Source organism: Hylobates moloch, unplaced genomic scaffold (assembly GCF_009828535.3).
Source record: "Hylobates moloch isolate HMO894 unplaced genomic scaffold, HMol_V3 SCAFFOLD_8, whole genome shotgun sequence".
Classification (NCBI taxonomy): Eukaryota; Metazoa; Chordata; class Mammalia; order Primates; family Hylobatidae; genus Hylobates; species Hylobates moloch.
In genome coordinates, this window is record NW_026652283.1 from 127,734,462 (window position 1) to 127,750,808 (window position 16,347).

A 16,347-nucleotide genomic window follows, 5' to 3' on the forward strand; every position below is an offset into this window, starting at 1 on the left:
CTGCACATGCTCTCTTGCCTGCTGCCATGTAAGATGTGACTTTGCTCCTCCTTTGCCTTCCACCAGGATTGTGAGACCTCCCCGGCCACACATTAAACCTCTTTTTCTTTAAAAATTACCCAGTCTCGGGTATGTCTTTTATTGGCAGTGGAGAATGGACTGATACAGATGCCAATATCATAACATCGACTGTAGTGATGGCTGCATAAAGTGGAGGGTATCTTAATAAAGGTGTTACCAAAAACATCAGTATTACAGAGTGACTTTCAATTACAGTTTTGAAAATGACCAGCGCACAGCTAGAGAAATTAATGTGTATGTTTGAGTGTATATAAAGCCTCAAACAAAAAAACAAAATGCATGGGGTAAAGGAGTAACAGGGCTCCCTTGTGGGGGTCACCTTTAACTTGTTTGTACAACACTGTACTGGTTACTAGTCTTTAGGGCTGTTGCTGCAATGAGCATGTTTTACTTTTCAAAGCTAAAAACAATCACTTGTATAACATACTCATACTTCATTCATGGCTTTTGAGGACTCTGGAAATTATCATGGAGTCGATGAGGAAATCTTTTTTTTTCTTAAATTTTTTTTTTAATTTTTTTTTTTTTTTTTTTTGAGATGGAGTCTCACTCAGTCGCCCAGGCTGAAGCGCAGTGGCAAAATCTCGGCTCACTGCAAGCTCCGCCTCCCGGGTTCACGCCATTCTCCCGCCTCAGCCTCCCCAGTAGCTGGGACTACAGGCCGCCACTACGCCCGGCTAATTTTTTTTTTTGTATTTTTAGTAGAGACGGGGTTTCACCGTGGTCTCGATCTCCTGACCTCATGATCCGCCCACCTCGGCCTCCCAAAGTGCTAGGATTACAGGTGTGAGCCACCGCGCCCGGCCAGAAATCTTGTTTCTAATAAAATTTGAAAAGAAGACTACTTGCAAAATAAAAAGTAGTTATCAGGCTGCTCATATTTAATATTAATTTCTGTGTACTCCAGGCAGGCACTGTTACAACGTTAGTTCCTAGAGACTGAAAACAACCATTTGTTGTCTCACTCCTGCTTCTCACTGACTCTGTGTGACACCAGTGTTCATGGGGAGAATCTCCTCCCATGGTTTTCCTCCTAAATAACCACCTATGATTTTTCCCAACTCAAATGCAACATCCCACCAGATGCTCCAGTCAAGAGCATTTGGCTGACTTTTCCTTCCATACTATCTTGAACCAGTCCAGTTTTCTCAGGTATCTAGTTTTTACTTTGAGGATGCTTCCTTATCTATGCTTTCTCATAAAAGCTATTTCTAATATGCTTTTTTTTTTCAGGGTCTTAATGTTAGTTACTGAGGCATGAAGAACAGATCATTATTTTCTGATGCTGTGTTTTTATGATTAAGAAAATGTGTACAAATGAGATGCACCTGCAGGTGCTAATTGCAACTTAACTATTCTAGGATATTGGTGCAGAAGAGACATTTAACTTATTTAAAGCAACTCTTTTATGAATGGCAATGACCACAGAAATGGCCAAAAGACGTCCTTAAGTATGTTTAGGGTCTAGATGTATAAACACCTGCCAGGTACTCTCATTAACGCCTTTTGGGAACAGCTCGGGCCTGCACGTGATAGGGAGTGTCCCAGGGCAAACTGGGAGGCAGAGGGCTCATCCCAGGTGACCTTCATTGACCTCTTTTCCTAGGATCTAAATCCTCCCCAGAAAATTCTATCCACCCCCTCCCCCATGCCCAGTGCTGACTTAAAATTCAATCTACTGTTCTCCTACTCAAATTAATATTGGAATTCTTCTGCTTCTCCCGAACAAGTCTACTTGAGACAGTTTTCCCCAAGGCATCCATAACCTCTGCTCAGCTAAATCTCACAGGCTTTTCTTAGTCCTATTAATCTCTCTGTCCATGGCCTTGAGGGTCCAGCTCCTCCCAGGTTCTGGGGCACCTCATTCTATCACTCAGCATTGGGGTTGGTGCCCTCAGGCCCCGCCCAAGCTGATCCCGTTGCCTCCTGTCCTCTCCATATGCATCTATCTAGGCCCTAGCTCCACATACCTCTCAGACACACTCCATGAGGCCAATGTTCAGGCCAGCCCCTTCCTGTGGCAGCCCCCATCCCATCGGGGTCATCTTCTGATGTCTTCCCTGTTGCCCCTGTGCACTTCCTTGCCCATAACTCTTATTTTCCTAAGGCAGGATCCCGATGGATCCTCTTGTATCCACTCCAGCCTAGTCCTCAAACAAGAACAGAGGCTCTTCTGAAAGCTGCAATTCCATGTGCTTTGCTGGCTCCCCTGAGCTCACAGGACACAGACAAGGATTCTTCGTGTAGCTTGGCCTCTGACGTGCTTCCTCACCATCCACCACTCAAACACACAGCACCCTTCCCATGCTAGGGTCCGGCTCTCTGCCTAGGCCCTGTCGACTGCCCTACATTCCAAGGGTAGACTATGCTGCTCACGAAAGGCACCCAGTCCCATCCTAGGTCTTCTAGGTGGGTGCTGACCACAGTTCAAATCCCACCCCGTGAGGAGCACAACACGCCTCCCTCCAGCCACCTGCCTTCTCTGGCTGCGACAAGCCCTGTGCAGAGCAGGTGCCTTGGACATCTGTGGGGTGATGAGGGGAACCCCCAGTTTCTGCAAAGGCCCAGGAACAGGGACCACAGGGTCTCATCGTGGATGAGGAATGAGGAAACCACCCTGGAAAGGCCTCAAGGAGTGACAGCAGAACACACCTTGTGCTGCCCCACATGCACTCCCAAGTGTAGCAGGCAAGGCATGCGGGAGGCGCTGTGGACACTCAGGAGCGGCATCTACCGAGTGCTGAGAGCACTGAGGCACACAGAGGGCGCCTGACTTTTCAAGGATGTGCAGCTTGGTCAAAAGCAGAACTGGAATCTGATTCATCAAATCAGGAGAAAAGGCAGTGAGCCAGGGATTCTACGCACCTCGTTATCAACAGGAGAGAAAAGAACTCAGTTCTTGCTTTGCTGTTCAGTTTTGGGTTATTTTTAGAATCATGGTTCTTTTTCAATATGAAAAATAAACCTCACATTCTATAGGAGAGAAACCACAGCAGTCTCAATAAATTCTGATTGTTCCTGGTTCTTTAAAAGTGGAAAATACTCAGCCATTCTTTCTCTCCAGGTGAGTTTATAGGGTGTGGCCCCCAGGCAGTCTACTAAACTCCCAGCCTGAGGGGAGACTGCTGCATCCCACTCACCTGCTTTTCAGCAAAATGGTACTGACATAGCTTCTTCCACAGCTGTCTGTCTTCACTGAGCATATACAACGTGGGGGTCACCTGGCCTAAGGTGATGATGTCCCATCCGTCTGAGAACCGGTATAGGATGTTGTTCAGCATGTGCAGAGGAAGGTCACTGAGGGTGAGGCCATTGTTCACTTGCTGAAAGGAAAACACAACAGCATCTCACTGAGAAGATGGCCAGTGTCTGTTCACACGGTAACTGAAGAGTCAAGCTGGAATGAATGCTGCAAAACATGGTAACACAAAAAGAGCTCTCCAGGTCATGCGTCGCAAGGTGTCAAGGGGCCTGCATCCACCACCCTGGGGAAGGCTGGAGGAAGAGAGCAAGAGAGGGCTGCACAGCAGGACGAACCAGGCTGTTCCTAAGTGAGGCCCTACTGCTGCACCTCCCCATGCGCCAGGTGTCCATCAGCATCAGGAGGTCAGCACTCCTCTACTGCATCGAGATATACCTGGAGAAGGGCAGCGTCCGCGGATGTGGCGCTGCTGCCCAGATGAATCCAATGCACCATGAGGGCAACATGACACCTATCACCAACAGGGGGCAGGGCCTGCGCCACACCACTGTCCGGGTGGCCTGGACAGCCCCTAGGCCTTGATTGGTCACAGCTGGTCACCCCAGTGATGAGGGAGGTTGACCACATCATCTGCAAAGCTCCTTCTAGCTTTGTGGGGTTTTTTTCTTTATTGAGGTGTAACTGATAAATGCAATCTGTCCATATTGGTAGCACATGGTGTTCTGTGCTTGTATGCGTTATGAACCAATGGCCATAGCCCAGCTTGTTGTCCGTCACCTCAGGTCATAATCCTTTTATTTTTGTGGTGAGAACATTTAAGATCTACTCTTAGCAAATTTGAAGTAAAGGATGTATAATCATTAACTGTAGTCACCATGCTGTGTAGACAACCTCCACAACGGACTCCTCCTGCACTACAGAAACCTTTCACCCACCATCCAACATCCCCCCACCTTCCAGCTTTACATTTCTAGGACTTCAAGTTTACAAACCATTTCTCCCTCACATGTGCCAGAGAGTAAATGCAATGCATCTGCCCTCAGAAGATACATGTGTGTGCACATGCCAGGCTGTGGAAGGGTGGCTGTCCTTGGCCCCGAGAAGTGGGCTGAATCAATTCAAAAAGTAAACTGTGCTCTGAGGTTGACCTGAGACAGCCCTGGATTGGGTTTGAGCTCAAACTGTTTCAGACTTTTCAGGCCTCAGTTGTATCTAAATGAATCCCTGCATTCTCACTAGAAACTCCTCTTCCTGACAGCGGGGTTCTGGCTGTTGGGCTACCTGGTCCCGCCTCAGTTCCTGACCCCAATCTGGGGTGGCGCTTCTGTCGTGTGCTCACCTGCGAGCTTCTGATTTGTGTTTTTCTTTTGTTCCCAATAGGTCGATATATGTACTTGGCCACAAGGAGAGCTAGCTTCCTTCTGATGTGTCGTGCCCTTCTACAATCCTACTGCACACAAAGCACAGTGACCATCTATTTTTGGCTAGACTGAGCTAATTCCATGAGTTTGGTTCTCGAAATCACCTGACCTCTGTGGACAGTGGACTGTAGGGAGAGGTGACGGGGGCACCAGTGCCTTGACACCCCATTTTCTTCTCCTACTCCCCTATAATGCCCTCGCTATGGAAGCACCTTCCTAGGACTTCAGAATGGAAACTGCTGCAGGGCCCTTCTCATGCATCCCAGTGGGCAGCACGAGCATGGACAGCCAGTGATGCACTCCAAGCCACCTTCACCTCATCAAGCACCCTATGCATCTGCCAGACACGAGTGGGGCCTCAACACTGCTTGACAGTTTGAGAAGTGCTCTAACATTCTGGACATAATCATGAAGCTTTCATGGACTGCGCTAGTGTGCTGCCCTGCCCTGTCTGCACACATATGTTTTTTACCCCTACAGCTGATGGGACCCACGCATAGGGCAGATGTCAGCCCTGTTGTAGGCTATGGAGCTGCACAGTCCAAGATACATCACTTCCCCAGCAGCCAGCATGGTCCCCGCAGGCTCTCAGCAAACTTCTTTCCTCATTACTGACTAATCTGACATGTTTGAGTCAAGTCGTAGCCCATCCTTCCATCTTTATCGTCTAGCATATGGCAGACAGCACATAGAAAAGAGAATATGGCCAGGCTGGGTGGCTCACGCCTATAATCCCGGCAACCCAGGAGGCTGAGGTGGGAGGATCACCTGAGCCCAGGAGTTAAAGGCTGCAGTGAGCTATGATTGAACCACTGCACTCCAGCCTGGGCAACAGAGTAAGACCCTATCTCAAAAACAAAAACAAAACAAAACAAAAAGATAACGTGCATGTAAATTAACCCCCAACTAAGTCTAACACTCTCACAAGAATTAGCTCTTCCAGGTGCTTCATTCTAATTTCTACTGAGAAAAATTTCTGTAGCACACAGGAGTTTACAAATATTCTGCTGCTAAAATTACAAAGTTTGAAGGTAGTATGAAGTGGTGGTATGAAGGTAGTATGAAGAAAAAACATCCCAGATTAGTAGAGTTATACAGTCTGGTGTGGCAACTCGGCATTTGGGATTTCTGGCAGGGTCCAGTTTTACAGCCCTGTTAATGGCTATAACAAGAGGGTGTAGCAGAAATGCCAGCACTTCTCAACCAAATGAAATCTCGAAATGTGACAAGGCACAAAAGTCTTGCTGAACATGTCAGAAATCATGCTGCGTTGTTTGCTGCACTTCCTCCACTGATTAGCTACATGCTCTCTGCCATCATGAAATCTCTCACACCTACACTGCACTGGAAGGAAGAAACGATGCTGCTGCTTCTCTTGCTTTAGAATAGTCTCAGCTATTGCATGTGACTGTCAATGATTCCCATTTCTCTGTGGAAGCACTTCTGCTAACAGAAACTTGTGTTGCTATTATTATTCTATTTTACACGGAAAAAAACAGAGATACAGATGAGTTGACTGGCTTGCCCAAGATCGGGGTCCAGCCTCGAGCCCAGGCTGCCTGGCCCCAAGTCCGTGTTCCCAACTGCTCTGCCCTTCTCCACGGGAGGCCCATACCCTCAATACGTGGTGAGTTACTGAAGTCTCCCTCAATTCTTCTTTCCCTCGCATCCACTTTAAAGTCACCAGTCTACTCTTTTGCTAAAGTATCCCCAAGTTCATCCTTCCCATTTCACTGTCATTCCTCATGAATGCAATGAGGGTTTACTTCCCTCCAACCTGGCTGGTCCCTGCCTGGCACTGAAGGGGTACCTCTAAACACGGACCTTTCAATGACCCTTGGCGGAGAGCAGCAAAGGCTCTGCAATGCCCACAAAGCCCTGAGTCTGGTCCTAATCCCCTGTACCTTCTTCCAAGCAGTCCACACATTCAGCATACCACACTCTACTAGCCCCTAGATGTAGAAGTTCCCATACCTTCTCACAGGACTCAATTCTGCAACTTCTGGGAATTTTCTTAGCCAGTTTACTTTTTGTTGGTGGCTTGAAGTCAGTCATAGTGGGAAACTGACAAATGCTACAAATCAAACCTCTTGCCTCTGGAGAGCCAGTTGTTAAGCACTGACCAACAGGCCACCACCTGGATACTTTCCCCTCATTCTTTGTTTTTTTTTTCTTTTGAGATGGAGTCTCACTATGTCACCCAGCTGGAGTGCAGTGGTGTGATCTCGGTTCACTGCAACCTCTGCTTCCTGGGTTCAAGCGATTCTCCTGCCTCAGCCTCCCAAGTAGCTGGGACCATAGGCACACGCCACCACGCCCGGCTAATGTTTTGTATTTTTAGTAGAGACGGGATTTCACCCTGTTAGCCAGCATTGTTTCTATCTCTTGACCTTGTGATCCACCCGCCTCGGCCTCTCAAAGTGCTAGGACTACTGGCGTGAGCCACTGCGCCTGGCCCATTCTTTAAGCTCCACCTAAAACATCACATCACTTGTGAACCAATGTAATGTCAACAGCCCTGTGTTCATATCTGTTATAACACCCCACTGAGTTCTGTGATGCATCATGTGCTCTTCTCCCTGGCGCCCTTGGAGGCCCCATGCTAAAGGCTACGTCTGCTGATCCATGTGTCCCACCTCGTGGTGGGCCTAGCAAGCACATGGGGGCATCTAGGAAGTGCTGACTGGGTGAGGAAGCATGTGAAAACACAACTGTGTGCCTACTCTGACTGAGTCACAGACATATGCACATGAAAGCACTTCACAACACAAATATGTACTAAATTTCTGCTTACTTTTGGGACTATGAGAATATAGATTTAAGGGGTGTTGAGGTATTTCTTTTTTGAGATGGAGTTTCACTCGTCACCTACGATGGAGTGCAATGGCACAATCTCGGCTCACTGCAACCTCCACTTCCCAGGTTCAAGCAATTCGCCTGCCTCATCCTCCCGAGTAGCTGGGACTACAGGTACCTGCCACCACACCTGGCTAATTTTTGTATTTTTAGTAGAGACAGGGTTTCATCACGTTGGCCAGGCTGGTCTCGAACTCCTGACCTCAGGTGATCCACCCGCCTCGCCCTCCCAAAGTGGCTGGGATTACAGGTGTGGGCCACCGTGCCCGGCCAGGGGTGTCAAGGTATTTCTTGTTGGGATAATCTAGAAGACAAAGCCAACTGTCAGCTCACGGGAGAAAGCTGGCCCTGTATCCTGACATGGCAGAACTTCAGGCGGTGTGCTTGGATTTCCACTCTGAGGGATCCAGGAAGGCTCTCAGCTCCTCTGTTCTAACCCCATCTGCTTGAGTCCTCAAAATTCCCACGAATAAGTGCGAGGCAGCAATCCAGCATCAGCCAGCGGGTCAGGAGACCAGATCTTTACCTTAAGCAGCCTCAGACCAATTTGGCTGACTGAGTCCGGTATCCACACATGCAGCTCAGTTAACTGAGCTGGTAAAGTGCTCTTTCTACTGGTGTCAAGTAACATTCCCAGAAAGGTAAAACTCCTCTGGCCAACTCCTACAAGGGAACCTGACCCTCCTCAAGGCTAGAAGCAGGGCACAGGGTCCAGAAGCCAAGATCCTCACAGAGGCACAAGCCAAGCTTCCTGCCCCAGTGGGCACTCAGGGACTGAGGTGAAGAGCCGCCAGGCAGCATGCAACCACTAATGAAACAGAAGAAACAAGTTCAAGGTCTTTGATGGTAAGATTTGAGTGGACATGACGAAAACTGGCACCTTTGTGTTGTCATCAGTGCTTTCTTATTCCTCAAAGATTAATCATTAATTTCATTTTTTGTACCTTATTTTTCCCACTTGATCAAAATGGCACTACAGTAACACCTATCCTTCTGTGCTGAGGCAGAGAGGTATTGCCATGTAAGTGTGCTCTGCCTACCAGGGCTGTGGGAACCATCCCAGGTCAAAAGCAGAGTGTCTTCCTTCACTGGCTATGGGCAGCCCTGAGTGGGGCAAGCTGGGGCCACATGCACTCCTGTCATCCCTCAGCCGGTGCCTCTTCCCAGGTAGTATGAATGGAAAGAAGATCCAGGAGGAAGCTCAGCATACAGCCATGCCTTCCTGCTCTGTCTCGGCCCACCCAGTCAAAGATGCGAGCTTGTCCCTTGCTTTCTCCTTTCTCTCCTCTTGGTGAGGTGTGGCCCAATCCTTGGAGCTTCGTTGTTGTCTCCACTGGTCCACATCTCTCCACTGGCTCTACATCTCTCTCCAAAGAATGCAGAGCCACTAATCCTACCTGGAACTTCCCAGCCAGACCAGAAAGGCTGCTTCCTGGCCTTTCCCAAACACCCACTTCCTTGGGATCCTGACCATGAAAACCCACCATGGACAAGGACACACCCTATTCTCTCCCTAGAAGGTCACCTTCTGAACATCACTACCTCATCAGGAGATCTGCCTCATCAGGCAGAACTTCTGCCTCATCAGGAGAAAGGGGACTTTGGCCATGTGGCGTGGCCACTCAGGTCAGGACTTCTACAGCAAGCCTCATGCCACGCGTAAGTGTCTTACAGATGGACTTTTAGCACAACCCACCTATGCATGGGGAACGCAGTAAAACAGGCAGCGAAGAGCAAGCCTGTGCAAAGCTCTGAACGACTGTAGGGTCACACCAAGACAACAACAGAACAAAGAGTCCAACGTTTATAACAAACTTGCTTAACTCTTACTGACACTGAATGTTACATTATTAATGATAATTTCAGACTCATAACTAGACAATCATCACTCTTTTTGTAAATCCCATATTTAGATGGCAAATAAACAGCAAAAAGTTAAGGCATTCAGAGGGCACTTGAAAACCATTCCTTGATGTGCAACCTGGGGTGCTGTGATAAAAGGTAACTATGACCCTACCAGTACAATCTGCAGAATCATTTATACCACTAAGGCTACGTAAGTCACACCACTAAGATATATCTTCGGTTTATTCTTTTTCTTATTAGTACTAGAGTTAAATAAAACACTATCTAAATACTTGGGGCAATGGTGTTAACATTTTTCTTGTTGAAATTAGTTACCAGAATAAAGAAAAAATATCAAAAAAACTGACGTAATTTGCACCTTCTTTTGGCCTTGCTCATTGTTGCTAAGAACTATAAACACATCCCCAAAAAAGACAGCAAGGAAGAAGACAAAAAATTACTAACTTGGGAGAAGCAACAACTCAATAGAGAATTACTGGCAATACAATTTAGCCTTAATTTACTGAATGTTATTCTAATAACTGAAATATTCAATTTCCCATGAAGTTAATTTATTTACATCTGTTCACCCATAGGATCAGCCTGGTTTGATGATTGCTCTTCCCACTGTCTTTCCAATAGCAACTATAAGCCATTGGGGTCTTTGGTCCTTTTCTATTTTAAAACAATTTAATGAATACTTATGAAAGCATTAGAAAGTCTTTCAAAAAGCTATAGCAGTCTTTCATGTATGCTTAGAAAAGATAACAACTTTTGTAATATAAAAACAAAGTGTAATAAATCTAATGCCGAGATATTTATACCTTAGTCATCTGAAGATCCTGTAGCTGTTGTTGCCAGGCGAGAATAGTTTCTAATCGGCAAATCCAAATATTGATGTTTCCCACTAATACAGACTTCCCTACTCCTCTAATGAGAATGCAGAGCGTAGAGCTTAGGTCTTGGAGAAGATCTTTGATTAGGCGAGGATTGTGGTGGTCATCAAGAACTGGAATAAATAAAAATAAAACTATGGATTGATATAGTTAAGCAACACTTTAAAAAATTATCTAGTTTCACAACCCAAATGTCCACTGATGAACAGACAAACAATGTGTGATCCATACATGCAACAGAATATTATTCAGCCTTAAAAAGGGAAATTCTGACACATATTCAGTATGGATGAACCCTGAAGACATTATGCTAAGTGAAATAAGCTAGTTACAAAAGGACAAATATATATCTCCACTTATATGAGGCACCCAGAGTAGTCAAACTCATAGAGACAGACGGTAGAATGGTAATTACCAGGGGCTGCTGGGGAGGAGGAATGGGAACTCAGTGTTTAAGGCGGTAAGAGTTTCAGTTTCGGACAATGAAGAGGTTCTGGAGATGAATGGTGGTGATGGGTGCACAATAATATACACATACTCAATGCCACTGAACTGTATGCTTAAAAACTGCTAAAATGGTAAATTTTATGTTATGTGTATTTCACCACAATAAAAAGATGTAATTTCACTGCAACCCAAAAGTGACATCATTTTTGAGATATCACAAATAGGAGATTTTTAAAACCTTTAAAATTTTATCTGATAAATTTTCACTTGGGTCTACAATTTTGCCTTTAAAATGGTCACTTTATACTTTCTTTTGTACTTTAATCATAAAGAGCCTACTTTAAAATGGCTTAAATATAGAGTCATATATTCCTATGTATGTATGAAGTCATGGTGTGAAATTTAAAGTTCCATTTACTAACAGCCAGTAACTTATCAAGGCAAGCTCATTAAATTAGAAAGAAAATTATTGGCTTATCTGATGCCTAAGTGAGTAAGTCACAATCCTGCTAATTTTGGAAGCATACATCTAAAATGAACTGTGATTAGCTAACCATGAAAAGGTAAAATAGGTTTTTTAAGTTCTGGGATTAGTTATTTTTCCTAATATATCCCTTTGTATGCAAAAGCAACTTTAAAAAAGTAAACAGCAGTAACAGAACACTGGGAACTGGAGGGATGACTTGTATTTCTGATGTTATCACATTATTTACACAATTGCTTTTGACAGCATGTGTACTGGGTAAAGATAATGGAAAAATCCCATCTCCTTGCACCAAATTTCTAATTAAGATTTAGAATATTAAAACTACAGTGATCATCTTACCCTTTTGAACGATTTTATCCAAAATGTTGAAGTAATTCTTTTGTGCCACACCACTCAATGAAGTTAACTGGGATTTTGCAATTAGCTGCAACAGCTTAAAGGAAAGATGAAAAAAAGCTGAGCGATATATAAATCTATTTAATATGGAATCACAAACCACAGCGATATAACACACATGCATGAAGATTTCTAACATGCCATCCTAAATTAAGTCACTGTATCAGTCAGAGTCCGAGTATAGTAAACAGTCACTACCCACGCAAACCTGAAGAGACCTTCATACAAGGCAGCTGAGGCAGCCGCAGCCTGCAGCTCTGTCTTCTAGTCTTGCAGGCATTCATTTAGTTAGTGGAAGCATATCTCCTCCCAGAGCCCAGGCTGCAAGAGTCTGAAATGGAGCTTTTAGCTTTCCAGCCTCTTTAGCAAAAGGGCACACCAGAAAGAGGCTAGAATGAATGGCTGGGCACTAACAAATATTTTCACAACCTAAGCCCATACTCGCAGTTGTCTGCTGAACAGACAATCAGAAAATCACACAGCCCTTCCATGTAGAAATTAAAAGGAAAAACAACACCAAAACTCATTATTAAACAGCACTTTGTATTTAAAAACTCATTATCAAATAGCAAAAACATTGCATTAAAATAAAAAATTGTAGAATTTGTATGCTGGGAAGCCACAGTAACAAACCCCTGTGACAGAACCCGTGAAGTAGAGGTCTCCTGTGGGAATGATGACCGAGGCCCTCGCCGCTGCTCCACCTGCCCCTCCGGGGATGCCCTGCTTTTCCAGTTGCCCCTACTCTGATGTGCATCATGGCAGGAAAAAGTGGGCTGCTGCTTTCCTTTCATGCCTTTTGTCCCACTTTATTTTTTACTTTTGCCTAGTATATCTTTTCATTCTTTTATTTTCAACTTTTGTAAATCACTGTTTTAGGTGTGCTTCTTACATACAACTTGGAGTTGGGTTTCACTTTTTGATCCAATCTGAAATCTTTTACTTTTACCAGCCTTCAGGTTATGTGTATAAGGTTATGTGTTTACATGTATAGATACAACATGTTTGGTCTTAATTTTATGACATGTTTTTGTAGCTTTTTGAAAAAGTTTTCGTTCTCTCTATAGTTCTTCTGAAATTTAGAAATGTTTCCACTATTTTGTCCTAGGGGTTACTTTTGGAATTTTAACTCTATGTAATTCCCTCTCCTTCGGAATCCCCATACAACACATCTTAGCATTGTTAGTTTCCTGTTCCACATTGTGATAAAACTGCCATTCATCTTGCTCCTCCTTCCTTCCATCCCTCTCCTCTACAACTCGATTTTAGTGAATAACATCTTAGTGCCTCCCTGTGATTACAGGTGAGACAGTCAACAAACCTCTAACCACCAACCTTTTCTCCTTTGCCCTCCACTCACACTCTGCTCCATCACCCTCAGCCACACAGCTGATGCTGTAGAGATTCACTGACATCCAGTCCGATGGACACTGTTTCTCCAGCCGAAACTGCTCATGAGAACACTAACTATTCCCTGAGTTCTCACATAATCAATACTGTTTGCAGACTGGATACAAAAGACAGTTTGACTGGACATAAAATTCACGGGCCATCCTTTCCTCCTGGAGGATCCCATAAGTAAGGATTACTCCAATATCTGAAGAATTTGGAGAAATTTGAAGCCACTCTGATCTTTTCCCTCGGTAAGAGATGACATGTTTGTTTACCCACTAGGAGGTCCCTGCTTCATCTTCAGAGTTTAATAATTCCTGTCGGATATGGCACACTCATAACCTGTTCTCAGTCAACCTTCCCCAGCATAAAATTTGCCCTCTTACAATGTACACTTCCATCTATTTTCACCTGAGCAGAATTTTCCTGAACATTACCTTTAAATATTTGCTCTGTCCTTTTGTTTTCTTTTTTGAAGATTCCAATGATAAATATGCTGCAACTCCTCTCCCTGTTCTCTTCAGCTGTAATTTTCTTTCTAGTTCCTTTTAAACTCATGATTATGGTTTCATTCTTATTAATTTTCTCATTCGTATTATTTCCATCACCTTTTTTGTGTTTCCCAAAACATCTGTTTTCTCCTGGGCCCTTCCACTCCCGCCTTCGCCTCTGTGGTGGTTCTCCCGGCTGCTGCCATCCTTCCTTCTGCCAACTTGACTTTGTCTCCTGCTGTCTCACTTGGTTGTACAGGTTGAGCATCCCTAATTCCAAAATCCAGAATCCTCCAAACTCTGGAACGTTTTGAGCACGGACATGATGCCACAAGTGAAAAATTCCATACTTGACCTCATGTGATGGGTTGCACGAAATTATCAAAAATACTGTATAAAATTACCTTCAGGTTACATGTATAAGGTGTATGTGAAACATACATGAATTTCATGTTTAGGCTTGTATCCCAGCCCCGAGTTATCTCATTATGTATATGTAAATATTCCAAAATCTGAAAAAATCCAGAATCTAAAACACTTCGAGTTCTAAGCATTTGGGATAAGGGATACTCAGCTTCATTAAAATCTCTTTTCTGTTTTGTGGCATTCCTGCTCTGGGATCTTCTGCCATAGAACTGCTTCGTGAGTTTCCTGTTTTTTTTCATTTATGATGAACTGTCTGGTCATGATTCTATCCTGCTTCACAGACACATTTCCCACAATTTCCTTAGAGAATATCCATGCAGTGACGGTTACCTTCTCTAACAGGCATTTCAGAGAGAGGTGGGACTTCCTAGGGCACCTGTTTTGCAGATGCCCTCAGGGTGGGAGGAAGGGCAGCTTCCAGCCTTCCCAGTTCCAGCACTGTCTCCCTCAGCCACTACCTGCACGTATGTGAATCCCTGGGAGACCCCACAGCCCATGTCTCTGAGTAAAACTGGATCCAGGAAGCCCTTTGCTGTCAGTGGTCCTCCCTGGAACTTCTGCACTCTGCAAGCTGGAGTTGAACATCTGCGACTCAGCCTCTCAGTGCACAGGGTATGTGGGGCTCGTCTTCTAGACCTGGCCCTGACGAGTGCTTTTGTTAGCCTGAGCCCTTCTGCTCAGTTCCGCCTATACTATCGCTGCCCAAGCTTAGCTGCTTTTGGTAAGCCTCATGCACATTTTAGAGTCTGTGAATTGCATCTGCCTCTTATTTCTCTTAAAATGGAGTTTTTCATCCCTTCCTTCCAATTCTCCTTCCTGCCTTTCTTGATTTCCAGAATGAGAAATCACTAAGTCATATACTGAGCCACAAATAACATTATAAATGTGACAACTACATGATAATCTTTGGGGGAAAAAAATTCTGTGATTTCTAACATATTTACATAAAAATATCTTACACTAAAACACACCAGTTGAGGGCACTGGCCAGAGATAAGATCAGGTTAGGCCAAGCAAAGCTGAGAAGACCATTGTTAAAATTTCAATCCTGTTCCTTTATCTTTTCAAATTAACTGAATACTGTTATTAAATTTCTTCCTTGTTTTAATGTTGAATAGCACCCCTTTTCCCTGCCTCACTTTAGAATCAATTTAGAGACAAAGGATTCAGGCCAACTGAGGTTATCAGCATTATCGCTAATAATAGCTGGACTGGTGGATGCGATTCAGATTCACACAACAATGGATTTCCTAATCTGAATCCTAGACTGAGATGAGGCCAGCCAGCCATAAGCGTTGCTTAATAACCAAAGCCTCCCCAGATAGGCTTCTGGCCCTATAACACTGAAGACATGAAAGAAACAGACCAAAATGTACAAATATCTTTTATTCCTCAAAGGAAAAAGAAGAGTTACACATGCCTGTTTGTCACCAATAAGAGGGGTCAGGGCAGAGTGAGTCTGGGAGAGAGAGTTCTACCACCACGGTTACCAAAGCATCGTCTAGGGGCCTGTTAGGGGAGCCCGAGGTCTAAACTGTTTCCACAGTTTCACTAAGATATGATTTTCCTTTTCCACCTCACATTCGTTAGTGTTCAGTGAAGTGCTCCAGAGGCCCTAGCATGCTACATTATAGAAGACTGAACTCAGGAGAGATGAGGAATAATCCCCTCCATCACACCAGATACCAGGGGGGTGTGCCAAGGTGTGAGACATACAGTCCTTACTCTTTTTTTGTTTTGTTTTGTGAGACGGAGTTTCACTCTTGTCCCCCAGGCTGGAGTGCAATGGCGCGATCTCGGCTCACTGCAACCTCTGCTTCCTGGGTTCAAGTGATTCTCCAGACTCAGCTTCCCGAGTAGCTGGCATTACAGATGCCACCATGCCCGGCTAATTTTCTGTATGCCGGGCTAAGTTCTGTATTTTTAGTAGAGACAGGTTTCACCATGTTGGCTGGGCTGGTCTCAAACTCCTGATCTCAGGTGATCCGCCCAACTCGGCCTCCCAAAGTGCTGGGCTTACAGGCGTGAGCCACTGCAACCAGCCCAGTCCTTACTTTTAAATAAATGGAGAAGTATTTTCAAAATTGTTTTAATTTCTAATGTGGCAAACATTAATAGATATAACTCACATGACCAAAATCTCTTTGGGGTCCTCAGTAATATTAAAAAGTGAAAAGGATCCCTGAGACAACATTTGGGTTTGGAACTGCTGCTCCACTAGGGGAAGAAACACCAGGAACAGAGAATATGTGTTCCCTGGGAGATAAGCCTTCCCGACTACCTCCCCTCCTATCGTCGAAATAAGTTTTCTACATTTCTTTAATATCATGTTTTAAAATTCCTTTTAAAAAGACTGAAATCATCAGCAGAAGGCACGGGATTAGCTTAGCACGGTCAGTTTAGACTA

General features: G+C 44.7%; 2 protein-coding genes across 25 annotated transcripts in view; one reads left to right on the forward strand and one right to left on the reverse strand.

The window, feature by feature from the left end:
• TDRP (testis development related protein) overlaps positions 1-10,101 on the forward strand; it is a 103,041-nt gene extending 92,940 nt beyond the window's left edge. For 15 of the 16 annotated variants that reach the window (XM_058443597.1, XM_058443596.1, XM_058443598.1 and 12 more), the window contains one exon: positions 4,664-7,403. In XM_058443597.1, the coding sequence (XP_058299580.1) occupies positions 4,664-4,776 (113 nt within the window). In that variant the 3' untranslated portion in view covers positions 4,777-7,403. Of the gene's footprint in view, positions 1-4,663; positions 7,404-7,626 lie in introns of those variants that run through there. The other variant, XR_009214727.1, reaches the window with a different exon arrangement.
• The window catches only part of FBXO25 (F-box protein 25), a 99,020-nt gene that overhangs the window by 42,435 nt on the left and 40,238 nt on the right, over positions 1-16,347 (reverse strand). For all 9 annotated transcript variants that reach the window (XR_009214724.1, XR_009214725.1, XR_009214726.1 and 6 more), the window contains exons 6-8: positions 11,575-11,668; positions 10,230-10,414; positions 3,222-3,404 (exon numbers count right to left, since the gene is read on the reverse strand). Coding sequence is in view for 5 of the 9 variants with exons in the window: in XM_032162538.2 (XP_032018429.1) it covers positions 3,222-3,404; positions 10,230-10,414; positions 11,575-11,668 (462 nt within the window). In the remaining 4 variants the exon portion in view is untranslated. The remainder of the gene's footprint in view (positions 1-3,221; positions 3,405-10,229; positions 10,415-11,574; positions 11,669-16,347) is intronic.